Source organism: Haemaphysalis longicornis, unplaced genomic scaffold, assembly GCF_048455015.1.
Source record: "Haemaphysalis longicornis isolate Haplotype H1 unplaced genomic scaffold, Haemaphysalis longicornis Haplotype H1 scaffold_7, whole genome shotgun sequence".
Taxonomy (NCBI): domain Eukaryota; kingdom Metazoa; phylum Arthropoda; class Arachnida; order Ixodida; family Ixodidae; genus Haemaphysalis; species Haemaphysalis longicornis.
The window spans coordinates 166,055,682-166,072,948 of record NW_027526422.1 but is presented as its reverse complement, the minus strand read 5'-3'; the positions used below and the strand labels follow the sequence as shown (position 1 = coordinate 166,072,948).

The following is a 17,267-nucleotide window of genomic DNA, read 5'->3' as shown; positions in this document are numbered from 1 at the left end:
CAACCACATTGGCATGGTTCCTCGTAAAGTGCACTTACTCGACTGCATTTTGTGCTTATAATGCAGTTACAGGACAATTACAGGACAGCTAGGTGACCTCAAAGTGCTAATGTCCACTTCATAAAATATATATTACCATGAGCTATGGCCTGCTAGTATATACCATGAAAGCTGAGCAATTATTCAGAATCAGAATCAGGATGAGAAAAAGTGTGTTTGTTCAATGATAATGCGTGCATGAGTGACCTACTAATGCACAGCCAAATATACTCGTAGGGAATAAGAACATGAAAGTCACGTGTCATAAATTTTTTCCCACTGCAAACTTGTAATGAATCCATTTTTCCTTTTGGTGTCTAGCGCTAAGTGATCCTTCATTGTATGACATCATTTTAAGCGGTCTCCACAGTTCCACACTCGTTATGACCCCACTGTATGTCATCCCAAAAAGTAGTGATATGACTAGTTGCCAAATGACCACCAATATGTAGCACACCATTTTGATGCTTCCCATAGCAGCTTTTTCCACGTCGGTCTTGCTTTTTACACGAAATCCTTCATAAATGCTTGTTTTAATAATTTATGCATGTAGCATTACAACCTGCAGTTACCTTCACAACTTCTCTTTAAATCACAACTTTCATAGCACTACAACTGCTGCAACGTTAACTTGTATTTTTTAATAGACTTTAGGAGAGAATCTAAAGATGACATTCACAAAGTGAGAGCTTCAAAATGCAAACTAAGGAACGAAAGCTGTGGTATGTAGGCCGTTGGATATTGCTTAACAGAAGAGTGTATGCTAACATTTGTTAACACATACATCTGCAATAATTATCGCTGACTCAGTAACAGAATATGTGGTGATGGTCATATTGCATAGTCGCTTCACACACACACAGTTTTAGCGAAAAAAGAAAACACTGTCATGTATGTGTCCTGAGAGAAGTGGCGGTGAGAACCCTGCAGCGAACACACAACTGATTTATTCTTTCTCTGTCAATCGCACAAGCCCTCCTTCTTATCCTCAGTTCTGCTCACAGTAGTAGGTGATGGGAGTACCGTAGTTGACGGTGCTAGTGCCAGCATGGCACTGCATTCAAAGTTGTGACAAAAAGTTAGGTATATTGTACTTTTGTAAAATAAAAATGACTAGGAAAACACATGCTCTTTTTGCGTGCATATTATAAACCCTTACGTACGAAGCTGTTTTGGTTCACTGCATATCACAACACAATTTCTGATGGGGCTTCGACCAGGGCAGTATAAAACATGAGGTAGTTATTTGAGCGTGTATTCATTATCCATGGCACATCACTTGCCTCTGTGGCAAGCTTTCCAAGACGCATAATTTGCTCCGTAGATAAGCAGCACTTGCCATCCTTAGGCCCAGCAGACTGCAGCTCCGTGCCTCCACTTTCTATAAAAAAACATCAAGATATTGTTTGTCCTCAAATTCTAAGACTTTGTCACCTAAAAGACCATTAAAACTCAAAGACGCAAAAGTATAATTTACGAGTTAGAGTACCTAGTAGGTGTTTATGGGCACTACTGAGAACACAATATATAAGAACATGTACACTGTACAGATTGTTAACTAGTGAAGGTAAATGGGCTGCAGCATCGGCACAGCATAGATGAGCATGTTCCCGTTCTGGCTCGCGCCGCAACTGATAATTAGCTGCCTTCCTCTGAAGAGTATGTATGACGCGTGTCCTTTTCGAAATAACGTGTGGGCGGTGTTGGCCATTGCCACCCTCAAGCTGCTCCGCCCGCATTGCCCCTCCCTTTCCCTGCCATTGTAGTTTAATTTACGTTTCATGCAGTACCTCACTGTGGCCGCATACTGCTTAGGGAAAAATAAACCAACCCACACTCTCTCCTCTTACTTCCAACTCTTCTCCAACCCGGTTTTTCGCACATGCACATGGTGTTTTGCCGGAGAAGTTTCCTGCATACACCGGACCGCGAGATTTTTCTTTGGAAAGTACTTTGGATCACCGGGTGTAAACATATACGAGGTTCACAGCATCAGCCAATTATTTGCATAAACCTGGATGCAATCACTACCATCAAGAAAGCAGTACAGCCTCACCTAGCATAACCGTTCGGTGCTGCTTGCTGCCCACGCTGATTTCAGCCACCTTGAGTTCATTCTTCTTGAAGCAGCGTTCGAGCACGATCGTGTCCGGGTCAGTTTTACCGGACACAACAGACTGAAAAAGAAACAGTGAACTTGTTCATGCTGGTCGCTATGGGCAAACCTTCTTTTTAGCCTAAGAAGATGCATTTTAGCATTGCAAGGTTGATTACCAACTAGGTCATAGGAGTTTGCAGTAAAAAAGCGCACGGCTCACTGTGCCAAAATAGCTACTGTAAAGTCCCAACAGAACACCCACTAAAGCTATGGAGATATTAAGGGGGAAAGACGGAATAGGCAAACATTCAGGTAAAGTGCAAAAAGTAGCTAAATCAGACCTTTCAAGTGCAAACAATTGCTTAAAAGTACCCGCAACATCCACCAAAACTATGGAGATGTCAAGTAAATAATACAGCATAGGCAAACTTACAGGTCTAGTGCAGGAATGTACAGGAAGGCAACAGCAATAAGAGATGAACACAGGATTTTAATATACTTGCTTACTCATCATTGCTGAAACTATCGAAAAACACTTAACCGGGGCTTCAGAAAAGCTTTCGAGGCTTTCGAGGGCATCTTAAGCTTGAGTGATTTTAAGTCGGGCAATATCTAGGGACTTTAAATAAACAATATAAATTGCACCCAGGGGAGGGTGGGTGTTGCTTTGGGCAGGGTGTTTTCTCAAAACTTTATGGTAATTTTGGTATTCATGGCACTATTTTTCTGCTTTTATCAGCAACCTTTTCACTTTGCACTTTAACAACGTATTTTCTCTCACATGGTGTTACCTGATGCCATCATACAAATAATTTTAGAGGCCGTTTACTTACACAACACCCGTGCTAACAGTGTACATAGCAGCACAAAGGTTAGCACAGGACATAGGAAGTAAAAGTCAACACACATCTCCAAGGCCGTGGTTTGCTGTGATGAGAATGCGCCTGGGGTCCCCAGTGCGCGTGTCGCACGTGAAGAGGACGCCTGCAACCTCCGCTGGCGCCATTGCCTGAACAACTACCGCCATCGGGGACTCCAAAGGCTGCCCGTAACGCCTACATGGCAACACAAATAAACACAATTGCTCCCACCACAGTGATCAAATAAACAAGCATTCTGGAGCTGACAGTCATTTTTACAGTGGGAAAACTTTTTGAGAATTTGATACTACAACACATCTTATCATTCATTCAAAGCCCTTCTATAATTAACTGCAACCAACACAAATTAAGGAGTGGTTTTTTCAATGGTAACTCAGTAGAGACGGCACAAAATGTATCGTTAACAATTAATCAGTGTGGTCAGGTCGACACAGTGTTCCTGGATCTATCGAAAGCCTTCGATCGCTTGGCGCCCCAAAACTAGTTCATAAGTTGCAAAGCCTTCCCGGATACGGTATATGGAATGGGTAAAAGCCTATTTGTCAGGATGTAAATAATTCGTTTATTTCGAAGGACAATCATCAGATCGCGTTGATGTTTTATCTGCTGTGCCTCAGGGCAAAGTTTTGGCTTCAAATTTCTTCCTGCTTTTCATCACCGACATAGCAAATGATATAGACGCGACAGTGCGCTTGTTGACAGATGACTGCATCATTTGAAAAGAAATACAGACCGTGGATGATCCCATAGTTCTGAACAATGCACTTTAAAAAATTGCTAAATGGTGCCAGGACTAGAGGATGACGATAAATGTAGACAAAACCGTCTGCATGACTGTCACCAGATAGAAATACCCTTTATCTTTTCCGTGCCAAAAACGTGGAAAACAGCGCTAATTCGCGCTGTTTTCTACGTTTTTAACATGGACCAACCAGACCACTCTTCCCTTTCTAAAATACATTTCCGTGCCAGATCCAGCAAAGTGGTCAACTACAAATGGTCAAAGGACACCACCAGTTAGGTATCGTGATTTCTTGGGATCTCAGCTGGAACTAGCACGTGTCATACAACACAACTAAGTTATTATCAGCGCTCCTTTCGCGAGAACAGTCTTTCTGATATACATCACCCAAAACTAAGCTTCTTGCATTCACATTACTTGTTTACTCTATCATTGAATATGGCGCCATATGCTGGTTCCTATGCACTAAGTTTGCGATACCGAGTTACGGGATGTACAAAATCAGCCAAGTTCATTTAGAACAAATACCGTCGTCATGATTCACCAACTGAACTAATACAAGCTTCCAACAATCAGTCGTCATGCAAGATATTTTCGGCTAAAATTTCTATCTCCTCAAGGGCAATTCATTAAAAATCGAAAAAAACAGTACAGCTTTCTAAGCCACTCTGATACTAGGAATTAAAAAAAACACAATAAACAATTACTACCACACAAATTTCATAGCAACATTTTCAGGTACTCATATTTTCGACAAGCCATCAGAAAACGAAACTTGTTATACCAGGAAGCTGTTGATTGTACATGACTTGACTGTTTCCGGTCAGGGTAGTAAATATCACTACCTTTTTACTGTGTTATATTTCGTTTTGTTTTTATTTTGGAGCTCTGTTATCACGATGTTGCATTAGATATGTCGCTGTAGGGGTCTTATCGATGTAATTGCTTTTAAAACAAGGCCACAGCCTCCCGTATTACTTGTTGAACCATGTGTGAATGAACATGTACGGTGTTGACCTTTCACTGTTGTATCCTTTCATGCCAAATCCTGTGTTAGTCTATCAAATGTACAAACCAAAATGAAATAAATAAAAATATTTACACCCTTGCCTTCCTACAAAATGCCAACTATCATGCCAGAAAACTCGTGCTAAGAAACCAGCTCACTGCCTTATTCGCTCAGCTGCTGCGGAACATAAAATAGATACATAGTAAAAAATCGAAAATATGTTTTTAGATGCATTGTTTATGTGACCCTAGTTGAGCACCTTCTGAAGTACAAATTTTTGGGCGAACTGCTCAAAACATCATTACAGAAGAACTATACTCCGTCTCATAAGATGGTTGGAGCTGCGTGAAGCTATGAAGCGAGCAGTGCCATATGGTGCTGTCCTAGCATATTCGCTTCCTTCATTCCATCCCTAATATAGACATTGTTATGCATACTGATGCCATTTAGGACCCACCAAGAGGCCTTATTAGTTGGTTCAAGCTCTTGGTTATTGCATTTTTAAATTTTTTTTGGAGAAAAAGTCCCCCACAAGGCTCTTTTTGCCTTAGCCAAATGACTAATTACTACAAAAGCAACTGATTACATAGTCTCCATCTGCACTCCTGTTTATGTATTGTGTAATTGCATTAATAATGCCTATTCTTTGTAGTAGTAAGCGAGCAGCATGTTAGGGTGGATTGTTCAATTTTGAATAAAATATTGGTGAATAGAACTTCTGCAAGGTTTTTTCACAAGTTCGTTGTACCTGAATATATTTGTTATTTTGAAGGAGTAACATGATGGAGCACTTCCCGAGATTTCAAAAAGCAATAAGATGCTTGCTCAAAATGTTTTATACCAAAATCTCACTTTTTAAGGGGCATTAGAAATGAACTCTCACCTCTTGTATCCACAAGCAATATGCGTGAACTGGGATGACCAGCACTTCACCACTGTCTTTACTACCTGCAACGCAGAAGTTCAGAAACAATCAAACATTGCCTAATAACCCTGCCCCGAGCGGAAGTCCCGGTAGAAATACTTGCAAGGTTGCAAAAAAACAGCAGACACGTTCCCTTCTCAAAGAAAGGTGCTATATAGAGCTAAATAATAATTCATGACTTATTTCTTATTTTTCTCTAACAGTGACATCAGTCACATTTCCACATTTATCCAAAGATAAAATTGGACACCCACCTTAAATGCAGCCATACTTCTATAACAGAAAGCTAGACAGTTTTCTCAAAAGCCTAGTAGAAAAGTTTGTCCACAAAAAATTTGTTACCCCACAATCTGTTTTTTTTACCTTCCTGCACCTACTTACAGTCTTCATCCTGCTACAGTGCTGTTTCTTCCCTGCCTTTCCCATCTGCTGCACTCATGTCTTTATCTGCCCTTCCTCGCTCCCTTGATCACACTACATATTCCCTCCCTTCCTCCCTTTCCCAGCCCAGCTAGGTCTCCTTCTCTGGGTAGTGTGATCCACCCATGTATGTAGCTTGCAATTTCTGGGTCCTAGATTACTGGTCGGCGGTGCACCCGTCAGTCAAATGTCCCACTGGTGACACATGAGTGACTCGCAGGTGGGCCACTGACTGGCACTGATCTGAAAATTGCCAGTGAGTAGAAGACACTAGTGAGTGACACACTCTGAGGCCATTAGTGAGTAGACCCACTGGTAGCAATTTCAATTGTTTAGGTGGCTGGCATCCCAAACTTTTCCAGTTTACTTACCCAAATAACTAGTGTCATTGTTACTCTACACGGAAAGCCTTCCCAAACACGCCCAGAAGCAGACATCTGAGGACACGCCCACTTGCAGCGCATGATTGAAGCCACACACAATAGTGCTCCAATGGTTGCAAGCTCACTGACAAACCACAAACTCTTCCTAAACTAGACGACCCTGAATGATATCCTTCGTCGACACAAACAGCAGCTGCCGCCAGAGTTACTTCACATAGGATTTGCGAAACTCCTTTAGACGCCATGAATCACAAAGTGGCCAGTTGCATTTTCTGTACACGGCGCCATCGGTTGAAAACAAAATAAGCTACAGAATATGAAGCACCGTTGCACCACTGTGTATTACAGCCTGCCTCTTCAACAAAGCATGTATCGATGTGAGCGTCCCCATACAGGGTGAAGACACCTTTTGAAGGTTCCCGTGCCATTGCTATTGGGCCAAAGTGCTCAACGCGTAGTTGTTTTCGTTTCGAACAAGACCCACCAACGCGAAATGGATAAGATATGATTCAAGCTTCATGAGTAAACCACGTTGCAGTGAAATTTATAGAATGGAGTAGGGCCGGGGTAGAGGAATAAAATGCTTCGCTTTGATATATACCCCTCCCCCTTGATCTACACCTCAGCAGGAACACACGAAAAGATATCGATTATTGAAAACATTAACATAAAAAAGGTTTAAGCATTTTGACTGTTATATATATTAGGAACTCTGACAATGGCTCACAGGTAACTATACTTGTTCTTCGTAGCTGTGCAAGCTTACTTTCTCTCGGCACAGTTTGTGCAAAGCGAAGTTTTAACGACGATCGTCTTTCTTGGAATACTTCACCACGATAATTTGGTACGTCTGTACACTTCTCAGTCTGTCTGTAAGTTGATTCAGCCCCCCGACGAACCTTAATCATAACCTGCACAATAGGTTTGTATACCCACAGCCAAATCTAAATGTCTAAGTCCAGTGGCCACTCTCATACTTGTCAACATTGTTCGAAAAGAAACAAACATTAGGCAAATATAAGGCAGAAAATGTATATATGTGATATTTGCAATGTTCCTTTATAATGAATTTACGGATGCTTGAATTTTTTAATAGCAAATGAAATACTGCATCCACTGCATTAAAATTCTCTCCGTCGCCTACTGTCAGCCGCGCCACTATAGCTTTTAGCAAATTTTAAGAAATAAATGGACACAGTTACGAAAGATTCCACTATATAGGTTCGACATTCCGCCTGGAAGTGGGATAGGGCAACGTGGTTATATGAACGTTGAAGTAGGTCACTTCGATTCATTCACGTCTCTGCCGTAAGGCAGCACTGGCATCAAGGCACCCACCCTGGAGCAGTGGAATAAAGTAAATTTAAATTGACTTGAGCAAACCTCTAGCACGTTTACCTTGGGAGGAGCGCTACGGGAAAATAACAGTATGAAAGGTGGGCGGGAAAGGGAAGGGAGGCATTTACTTGGCAAATGTTGACTTTGCAAAAAGACTACCATCCTTCGTCGACATTTGCAACCAAATGACCATATACGCAGCCAACGTTTTTCTTCAGGCCACGTGCTATACGCTGAACTTCAGTTTTATTTTGTACAACCGGCATGATGTTCCATCATCAAAATGCCATTTGCAAGTATACCTGGACACACCTAAGTGCTATGAACTGAGCTTGTGCCAGAGGCAAACAAACACATCGTCAGAAACTAACACATCCACAAGTGTTTGCCATCCAGGGTTACTTACTTCATCTGGTCCTCTCACACCAAGAAACGTGTCCATCTGGCCTGCTGACGACATGTCCTCCGAGTCCTCTCCTGCATTAGAGGTATAAACAAAGTGTTAGACTAAATGGATATGACGCTGTCCTTTCTTACAGCTCATTTGCCAGTGTGGGTTTTCCTGTAGCTCCGCGCTGTTCCCTTGGACATCTCACCTCGTTCTGCTCTTCGTAACATCGCCACTTTTCACAGATGTAGAAAGCATTACTTTAAAAGTTGCATTTTAGAATTACGCACTGAAGCTACACTTGTGCTTTGAACATGTCGAAGCTACACCCTGGCTAAACTTTCTGAAGAGCTGTAATAATTTACTTCCAGTAATAAACCTGCGCCCTTCAGTAGAAACAAATGCTATTTTCTGTGCGAAACAACATTGAAAATTTGTATCCTTATATGATACTATTTAAAGCTTGGTCACATAAAATTTTATTTATAAAAGTGAACTCATATAAATAAGAAATAAGATACCCATATTAAGAGCTCCAAACTGTGTTAAATGAATGTTACTAAAAATCAAAAACATGTGAATGAAAGTTCAATTGCAGAATTACAGACTGTGTGCTGCCTCAAACTTGCCTTCTGCTGAAGATCGGACTGCTACACGCAGGTCAGATGGCGCACTCCCGAACACCATGCTGTAAGAGTCCATTATTGCGGCCCGAACGTCCTCTGGCAGGGGAGTCGACTCCAGCACTCGTACGATGCTGCCGAAAAAAGGTTAAGTTAGAGACCCATGTTCACTGATGAATTCACATGAGAGAACGTCCCTGAATAACTTACTTGTTGCACGTTTCTATGGATCCCGCATCGGTGAAGCTGTAGAGGACATCAAAATAGAAGATAATGAAGCAGAACTGGATCATTCTTATGGGGCATGTGGAGTTCTGGACACAGGATTTATATAGCTGTTCATTCAGGATATTGATTGCCCAAATTCATCTAAGAATTTTGTCGTGTTAGTAAAATAGATAATGAAAGCGACGGCTGCTAACTGCAGCCTATGGATGCGGAAAGTGACACAACTTTAATGAACAGAATTGTAGAGTGAAGTAATCAAAAAATGGTGAAAAAACAAGTTGGATCACTGGTATTGTTATAGGTGTAAAAAAGTGTCGCATTAGTTAAAACAAAGCTACTTGTAGACTAAGAGGTCAAAACAACGCTAATAACCAGTACCATGCAGATTCCTTTCACATGTGTATACTCCCTTTTGAGCATATGTGAAAGCCAAGAGTGTTACCTTCTTAGACTTGAGAGCGTGCGTATAGCCGACTGCACTTCTGGGTGTCTGGAAAACTTCCTGTAAGCAGCTGTTGTGACGACAAAGCCCTCAGGAACAACCACCTGCATGTTGTCAGGTGTGCAAACTTGTATAACAGTTTTTCCCCTTCCGAGTTTCACAAATAATTATAAGAAAATGCACTTTAGAGTGATGTGGTGTAAATAGGGCAATTTTTTCATGAGTAATAGTGTCACAAAAAATATAAATGTTTTAGACACAGGTAGGAATAGACTGAAATATTAAGTTCACTCAATCACAAAGACTTCTGTGCATAGCTGGGCAGCCTCAGCTATCTACATCACAGCCGAAACAGATTCCCTAGCAGCACATTGAATATAACATAACTGTAACAATAATAAACAAAGCCTCCTAATACATGTAAGAAATATGAGTGTGCTAAGAACACGATCAACGAAAACATATTAGGCTGTAATATCTCGGCAAAAAACTTAAAAATCTGATCGTAAAACAGTGAAAATGCCCCACAAAGAACAATGAACTAAGATTAAGTTTTAGGTAGAGCTGACAATTGCAAGACAAAACACTACATACATACAACGACATCCATCTTACAGGTGCAAATCATTTAACACCATACAAGTTGCACACAGCAACGTTTGCAGGGAATAGCACACAATGACTCAATCTAAATTAATCTGCACGATTGGCATCAACACAAATTGCACGTGAAGTGAAGTGAAGTTTATTTTTCTTTTCAGAGAAAAGAAGGGACCGAGGCAAAAGGCAGTTAAACCTGATGAGGCCTCGTTACCCTGAGACAGTATGCAGCAGATATAAACGAAAACCACTAAGTACACAGAAGGTGCAGGAATCGAAATACAAAACAAAAAAACAAGCAGTAACACTCACAAGAATACAAAACATGTGCACAATGATAGGCAAATGCAAATTGATTATTGAATAAGTATTTTCGTACATACGGGAAAAATAAGGTAAATAATTCAACTAAAGTACTTGTGTGAAAAAGATAGAAATATTTATAACACTCACACCCCTGTACAAACATAGATACACATATGCACATACCTCAAAGACCGTAGATAACATTTTTACATTAGGGCTTCCCCTTCAATCAGATGTTGTTTGGTCTTTTTCTTGAACATGTTTCCAGATAAAAAGAGCTCATGAGGAAAGGGGAATTTGTTTGGGACGTTAGGTACTTGAAAACTCAGCTTTTGTTCCCCATAAATCGTCCGCATTCACGGAACTCTTAGTTGTACCACGCGAAGACTGTAACCTATGTTGCTATCAGAAAAAGAATACAATTAATCCCGGTAATGTATGAAAGCAGCCGCAGATAATACCCTTGGTCGGCTTTTAATATGCAGTGTTTAGCAAACAAGGGTTGCGTACGTAACTTTTGTGGTGCACCATAATATCCCTCAATAGCACGCAAGGCTCGTTTATGCAGGACAAATATATTTTGGTAATTTGGAGATGTCGTACACCAAGCAAGACTACAATAAGAAAGTCTTGAAAAAAACAGGGCATTAAACATAGACACTTTTAACCAAACAGGGAGTAGATTTGAAATCTCTAAAAAAATTCCAAACAATTTCACTCAGCACAGAAGCAACTTTTGAAATGTGAACATACCACAAAAGATTTTTCATTGTGACGTGCGATATCAGCGGTTTCCTTTACAGTTCAAAAAAATATTCTGTCCCGATTGATGGCTAACTTATTCCACGCGCAAAGACTACTCTCTGATTCTGATAGATGGTAAATGATGAATACATGCTGGCCTATTTTTAGAAGTGGTGACCAAAAAACAATGTTTCCCTAATTCTCATGCAGTTGTAGAAGCTGCTTTTCGAATTGTTACCAAGGCATTGCTACCATTTTTTTCCTAGCACAAAGCTTTCAAAGCTGCAGGTCTTCCTTACCTGTAAGCCATTCTTTGCGAGGTGCGTGAGCGCAGCCAGTGAAGCCCCCTTGCCGCCAGTGAATTGCGAACATTGACTTTGTGCATCGTCCAGGGACAGCGTATCTCGGCACCTTCCTGTTTAATTGAAACATAACAATTGGGATCTTACAAATCACGCAACCTCTTTAACAAAGACATCTGTTTTTCAATCTGCCTTCCCCTTCGCCCTAACTTCTAAATTGTTTGCTATCCTGGAGTTCTTGGTTTAATTTCTTACCATGCTGTTTTGTTTCGTATGCCTAAAAGCCATTGCCCTTTCGTCACCCAAAAAATTGCACCTTTACGGATTGGCACAACAATCTTTATACTAATATGAAATAGAGCAGTGTTCAAAATGATGCACTGCTGATAGGGATATACGATACGATGCAGCACGTAGTGGTGCCGAGGCATGGCCAATCGTAATCAGAACTTTTTATATTGTTTGGGGGTTCAAATTGTACCTGGGGCACCGAATCTCATATTACACATACTATAGAAAAATCTGTCACCGCTACCTTGTGTTCTAATTGCAGCTACCACTAGGGTGTTCCGTTCTTACTTGGGTGGGCATGATTCAACATAGGCAACATTTTGTTTCTTTGCTGTGCCACATGAAGCCCCTAAGAAATTCCGATCAAAAAATGTATATTTTTATAAAGGTCGAAACACGTTATATAACGTCTCATAAAGAACATTAGCGTGTTAATTAAACCCACACGTGTGTATAGCATAGATAAATGATGTACACACTTGTGGGTTTAATTTACGCCATGTGCTGTAATGTGGCCTGTGATGCGAGGGATACTGTTTTGTTTGTTTTCGCTGAATTTTTATGATAATCCTTTCTAATATCATGTACATTTTGGTGTTTTCCTGTTTCTGTGGGATAAACTGAGTTGAAATTCTAGCGCATGTTTGGTCTCCTCTATAGATTTGTTCCTGTCTTAATGTTCGCTAGTACGATGAATTCCTTACTTTTGGAACATGGTCTCGACGGAACCAAGAATACATACGTATTCTGCACAGCATCCAGCTTTATGACCAATTTTCCTTCGGCTAGGTAGGATGATGATGAATAAACTTTATTTGTCTGAGTCGAGGTGCTGATATTAGAAATGCCCGATGGTTGGCGTCCTTAGTCCCGGATGCCTTGGAAAATGCAAAAATTTTGGCGTTCCTGTCTGCTGTGGGCAATAGCTAAATCATCAACAAAATTTATTTCAAGGTTACCTAGGTAGTGGGTTTCTGGCTCACTGGAAATTTTACGGGAACCGGCTACCAAGCAGTGGTGCCCAATCAGTGACCCCTTCGTGGGTTACCCATTGGTCGCTGATGAGTCCTGTGACTTGTGACCCACAAGTGACCAGTAACCCGCACATGGGGGATGTGCATCAAGGAAGGCATGAGGCGAATGGAAAAAATGAGTGGGAGCAGTGGACTGTGACTGGAGTGGGAATAGGGGAGGGCATTATGTGGCTTGCAGGAGCAGCCTAAACAATGTCATCGTCAATCGACATCATTTCAGTAAAGGAAATGTGTGGACTGTGTTCCCGACTTCTGTTAACACAGTGCATGTATTGAAGTACAATCCACCATGACCCCCTCATTTTAAAATGTGATTAAAATTTGCATGTGCAAGACAGAAAAGAAGAATCGCATGTCTTGAGCATCACTGAAAGAAATAAAGAAAGTGTCAGTTCAAGCGCCTCTCTTTCCGGAGGCAGCCAAATCAGCTATTTTGACTTAAGAATGCAGAATGAAAGACGCCCTCACGATTGCTCAATTACCTGTCAACCAGCATCCAGGAAGTTCACAACACATTTTTCCAATCTACAAATATGCTCACCTGTTGGTGAGTGTTTGTTGAGCTCTGGGGATGGTGTGAGGCAGTGATCTCGTGACACTGTGCTGTTTGCTGTATCGATAGGGCTGAAAAATCGAACAAAAAATATAAGCCAGAAACACTTTATCAAAATGTGTCGTCCTTCCATTAATGTCTCCACGTGTGTTTACATTGCTAACTTCACCGAGGTGCAGAGTTTTATGACCCCATAAAAGACAGGCTCTTTTGTTCCTTAGCAGGCACTGAAGCCTGTCTAGTAGTCAAGAAATCCAGAGTCAAGAGAGGTAAGGAGTGAGCAGATCCACTAGCCTTCTGACAACCACATCGAGATAAAATAGGTCAGGAGAACTTAGTCACTAGATGCCGCTTGGGGAAGTTTTAATTTTGATAAAGAGGCCTAAAGAGTAAAAATAACCAGTAATAGAAATATCCAGCAAATCAAAAGAGCTACATGTAAATAATCCATCCGACCGGATGGTTAAACGAGTCATGATATTACGAAACAAGATATGTAAAAAAAGAAGGCCTGCTAAGTTAAAGGTGTGCAGAGCGGAAAATAACAAGAAAACCTTCAAAGATGAGGCTAGATCTGCACATTAAAACGATGTGGTTTATTCAAACTCATTTTATTTTTACTTTTATTATTAATCACGCTTGTCACTGTAGAAACCATGCTCTTAGTGGTGATTTGTGCAAGGTCATTTGTAGGCAACACACTATAAATGATGCCATTTTATTGAAATGTTTTCCTTAAACGCTCAAAGAGACACTTAGGGGTGGAAACAAGTTGGTCGGTATCGATAGATTAACGTTCTGAAAATCTAAATTCACCATTACCGCAACTCGCTGTTGTTTAATAAGGCAGAAAATGCCATAAACGTGAAAACAGGTGCCAACTTCCCGCATGCTTTTGGGTACTATGGTTTGTGACGTCTCAATATTTGTGCCCGGCACGAGCTCATAGGAAGAGCATCTATAATTGTTTTGACTGAAATAAACAGCTCCGAAATGGTTGACACGCGAAGTAAATGTAAAATAAAGCTTACATTTGAGCTAATGTAATTTAAAAAATGCCAACAACAGATTTTATGCACTCTAAGACAGGCTGCTTCCCTCATGCTTGTGAGCCAATGCAAGCTTTCAGTTTGTTTTGGGAAAGCATGTGGAAAAGCATTTATGTGCAATTATCAGTCAATAACCTACCACAGTGAACTTCCCGAGCTTCTGCAAGGAACGTTTTCCGGCCGGAAGCGCAAAAGGCACAAGATGCACTGCAGGTGTTTAAGCGACCAGCTTGAAATCCATTCTCTGCGCGGATGTTGCTAGTGGTAAGGTGTGCCCGCGCCCGGGTTGAAAATCGTTCGTAAAAGGCTAGGGTACCAACTGCAAGGGTTATCCGACCAATCCAAACTTGTAGTGTTCCCCTCGCTGCGATACGATGGTAATAAATAATATATATATCGTCCGCGCATAGCTCAACCTTCGTTATGTTTGGGCCGGGCAGAGCCTCGGCCACGAGTACTCTCGAGACACCTACGGGAAGAAAGAGTGTATTTTGCGCCACGTTGGTACGTCGCGTGTGAGAAGATAATATGAGATGGACGTAATCGCGAGACCAGGTGAAATGAAGGCATCAGGTACTTCAGCGACGCCTAGCCGCGCAGCCGCTCTTGCACGATACTTGAAATGAATCTTGTGGCTTCTTCGTTCGTGGCCGGAGTAACAAAGTTTGGGTGTCCAGTGTAGGCGTGCATACCCGCTTCTGAAGCGATGAAAAGCATTTCTCGTTTGCCCGGTGACAAACAAAGAACGTGAAAGCCAGCCGTGTCGGCGAGAGAATTGTTGCCGTCGTCGACCATGGCTCGGCGACGTAAAACAAGCGGGTGAGAAAAATGCCAGCTTTGTTTCATTATTCCTCAGCAACTAAAGCATCGTTGCTCGTGGAACAACAGACGAGAGAGCCACAAAACGCACGATCAAGAGTTAAAACAAAACCTCATTCACCCTTTAGTGTCACTTTGAGCATTTAGAGGTGGGCTTAAACCCTACTTTCCGTCCCTAATTCCTGAAGTGTTGCACTTTCACCGCTTACAAAAATACTAGTAATAAAAGGCATGGAGGCTTTCATACTAAGAAAACAGAGTTCCTTCTATTGCTCTAAAACAATGACTTCTAAGCAATTCTGTATAATACTTCCCACTGTCTTCTCAGCAATTCTGTATAATAATTCCGCATGTCTTCCCTGCAATTGTGGTAATCTCTTTGTGTATTGCAATGAAGCCCACTTTAAAGAGGCTTGGTGTATACCACCTAATAGAGATGCATGGAGTCCAATGACGAACTTAAAAAACCTTTTAGGCTATCCTCTTTCCATATCATGCTTCTTACAGTGCACATGCAAAAAAGGCCTTCCCAGCAAGGCGTTTGTGTGCAGTAGTAAAGATGACATCCAGAGGAACTCCAAGGCAACACATTTGAAACTTGAAATGCTTTTTCAACTATTTAAAATTATTTTGGTAGCACTTGTGCTCTTTTCCTTTCAAGGTCAAAGTCAATGTTCACTTGTTAGAAAAACGTTCGGACACATGGCTGCCCTATATATACCCGATATTTATGCTGATGTTTTGATGCATTGTAAGGTATGACAGCCACTATGGCCCCATTTTTCCAATGTTAAAAAGCTTGTCTCATTTCTGTCTGTTCGCATTCGCACGATACTGCTGGCTCTTGCAAAAAGTGCGCAGAATGAGGCACTCCATGTTACCTGGGGCCAGACAAATGGAGCAGGCAGGCGGCGTACTCGTTAACCATGCACGGCCACCAGCTCAGCTTCACTTCACACGACCGGCCATTCCACTGCGTTCGGAGCGACTGCTCGTCCATGGGGTCATAGTCGGTGCGAATCTCGTATCTGAACAAGTCCTTCCCCGGACCTGGCGAAAAAAAGAAATTTTTTTGTGAAGTGCAGAAACAAATTAAAATAAAGGAACATCCAATGCATTTCTGCATGTACTCCAGTTATTTGTAAATTATGTTATGCTGTGATTTGTGCACAAAAATACTGAATACCGCTGGAACCCAAAATATCAGAGTACTGAATACCACTGGAACCCAGAGGGTCTGCAATGTCGTTTCAGGGCTCCATGAAGCCTTCCCAAACGCTGTTCCCCTCTCCCGCGCCCTAAACCGCATTCTTTTGTCATTTTTACCAAACCTTGTTGGTAATGAAACGAGGCAGCTTCGGTGCATGACTTTTACGTTTAAGTTCTTCAATTTCTTGACATATGACTTCTTTTAACATTGACGTTTTGCACAACATAACGGCTATGAGGAAAACCAGACATGAAAAGGCAGCATATAGGTGTCTCGATTACTTTAAAGGAGTACTGACACCAAATTCAGAATGCTAAAAAATTATAATTCGCTCCATTAGTTTCTGAAGATGCCTTACAGTAATGTTTGCAGCCAGCCGCAATGGAAACATTTTGAAAATCATTTTTATTTGGTGTGTCTGTGAGCAACTCATATTTCCAGTGCCAGTGAAATCACCATGAGTGTGATAACTGCAATCCGTGCCCTGTAAGCCGGCTGGTTCTACGTGACACTTGGTAGCCCTTTCCGTAACCAGAAGCAGCCCGTGCACTGCTGTTGGTGGTGGTCTCATTTACCTAGTTCGCGTCTGTTCAAGGGCATTGTCAGCTTCAGCAAAATAGCAAACAATTAGCAATTATCTTTTCAAGAACCACTGGAAGGCCAACATTATGAATACAAACAAACTCAAATGCATCCCAATTAAAAATAAACCCAGTAAACATCTGATTGCACGAATTTGCAAACTACATTTGAAATTTCTCGTGGCCGGTTCCAGCCGCTTGTCACCATGCGCATCAGTTAATTGGAGTGAAAGAGCGGTGGAAGCACATATGGATCTCTATA

General features: G+C 41.5%; 1 protein-coding gene across 1 annotated transcript in view; it reads right to left on the bottom strand.

The window, feature by feature from the left end:
* LOC144147191 (rifampicin phosphotransferase-like) overlaps positions 1 to 17,267 on the bottom strand; it is a 114,308-nt gene that overhangs the window by 44,923 nt on the left and 52,118 nt on the right. Inside the window, exons 10-20 of the mRNA XM_077679263.1 lie at positions 16,096 to 16,264; positions 13,335 to 13,417; positions 11,466 to 11,581; positions 9,517 to 9,620; positions 9,057 to 9,092; positions 8,853 to 8,980; positions 8,242 to 8,312; positions 5,653 to 5,717; positions 3,045 to 3,192; positions 2,096 to 2,216; positions 1,323 to 1,420 (exon numbers count right to left, since the gene is read on the bottom strand). Of these exons, the coding sequence (XP_077535389.1) occupies positions 1,323 to 1,420; positions 2,096 to 2,216; positions 3,045 to 3,192; positions 5,653 to 5,717; positions 8,242 to 8,312; positions 8,853 to 8,980; positions 9,057 to 9,092; positions 9,517 to 9,620; positions 11,466 to 11,581; positions 13,335 to 13,417; positions 16,096 to 16,264 (1,139 nt within the window). The remainder of the gene's footprint in view (positions 1 to 1,322; positions 1,421 to 2,095; positions 2,217 to 3,044; positions 3,193 to 5,652; positions 5,718 to 8,241; positions 8,313 to 8,852; positions 8,981 to 9,056; positions 9,093 to 9,516; positions 9,621 to 11,465; positions 11,582 to 13,334; positions 13,418 to 16,095; positions 16,265 to 17,267) is intronic.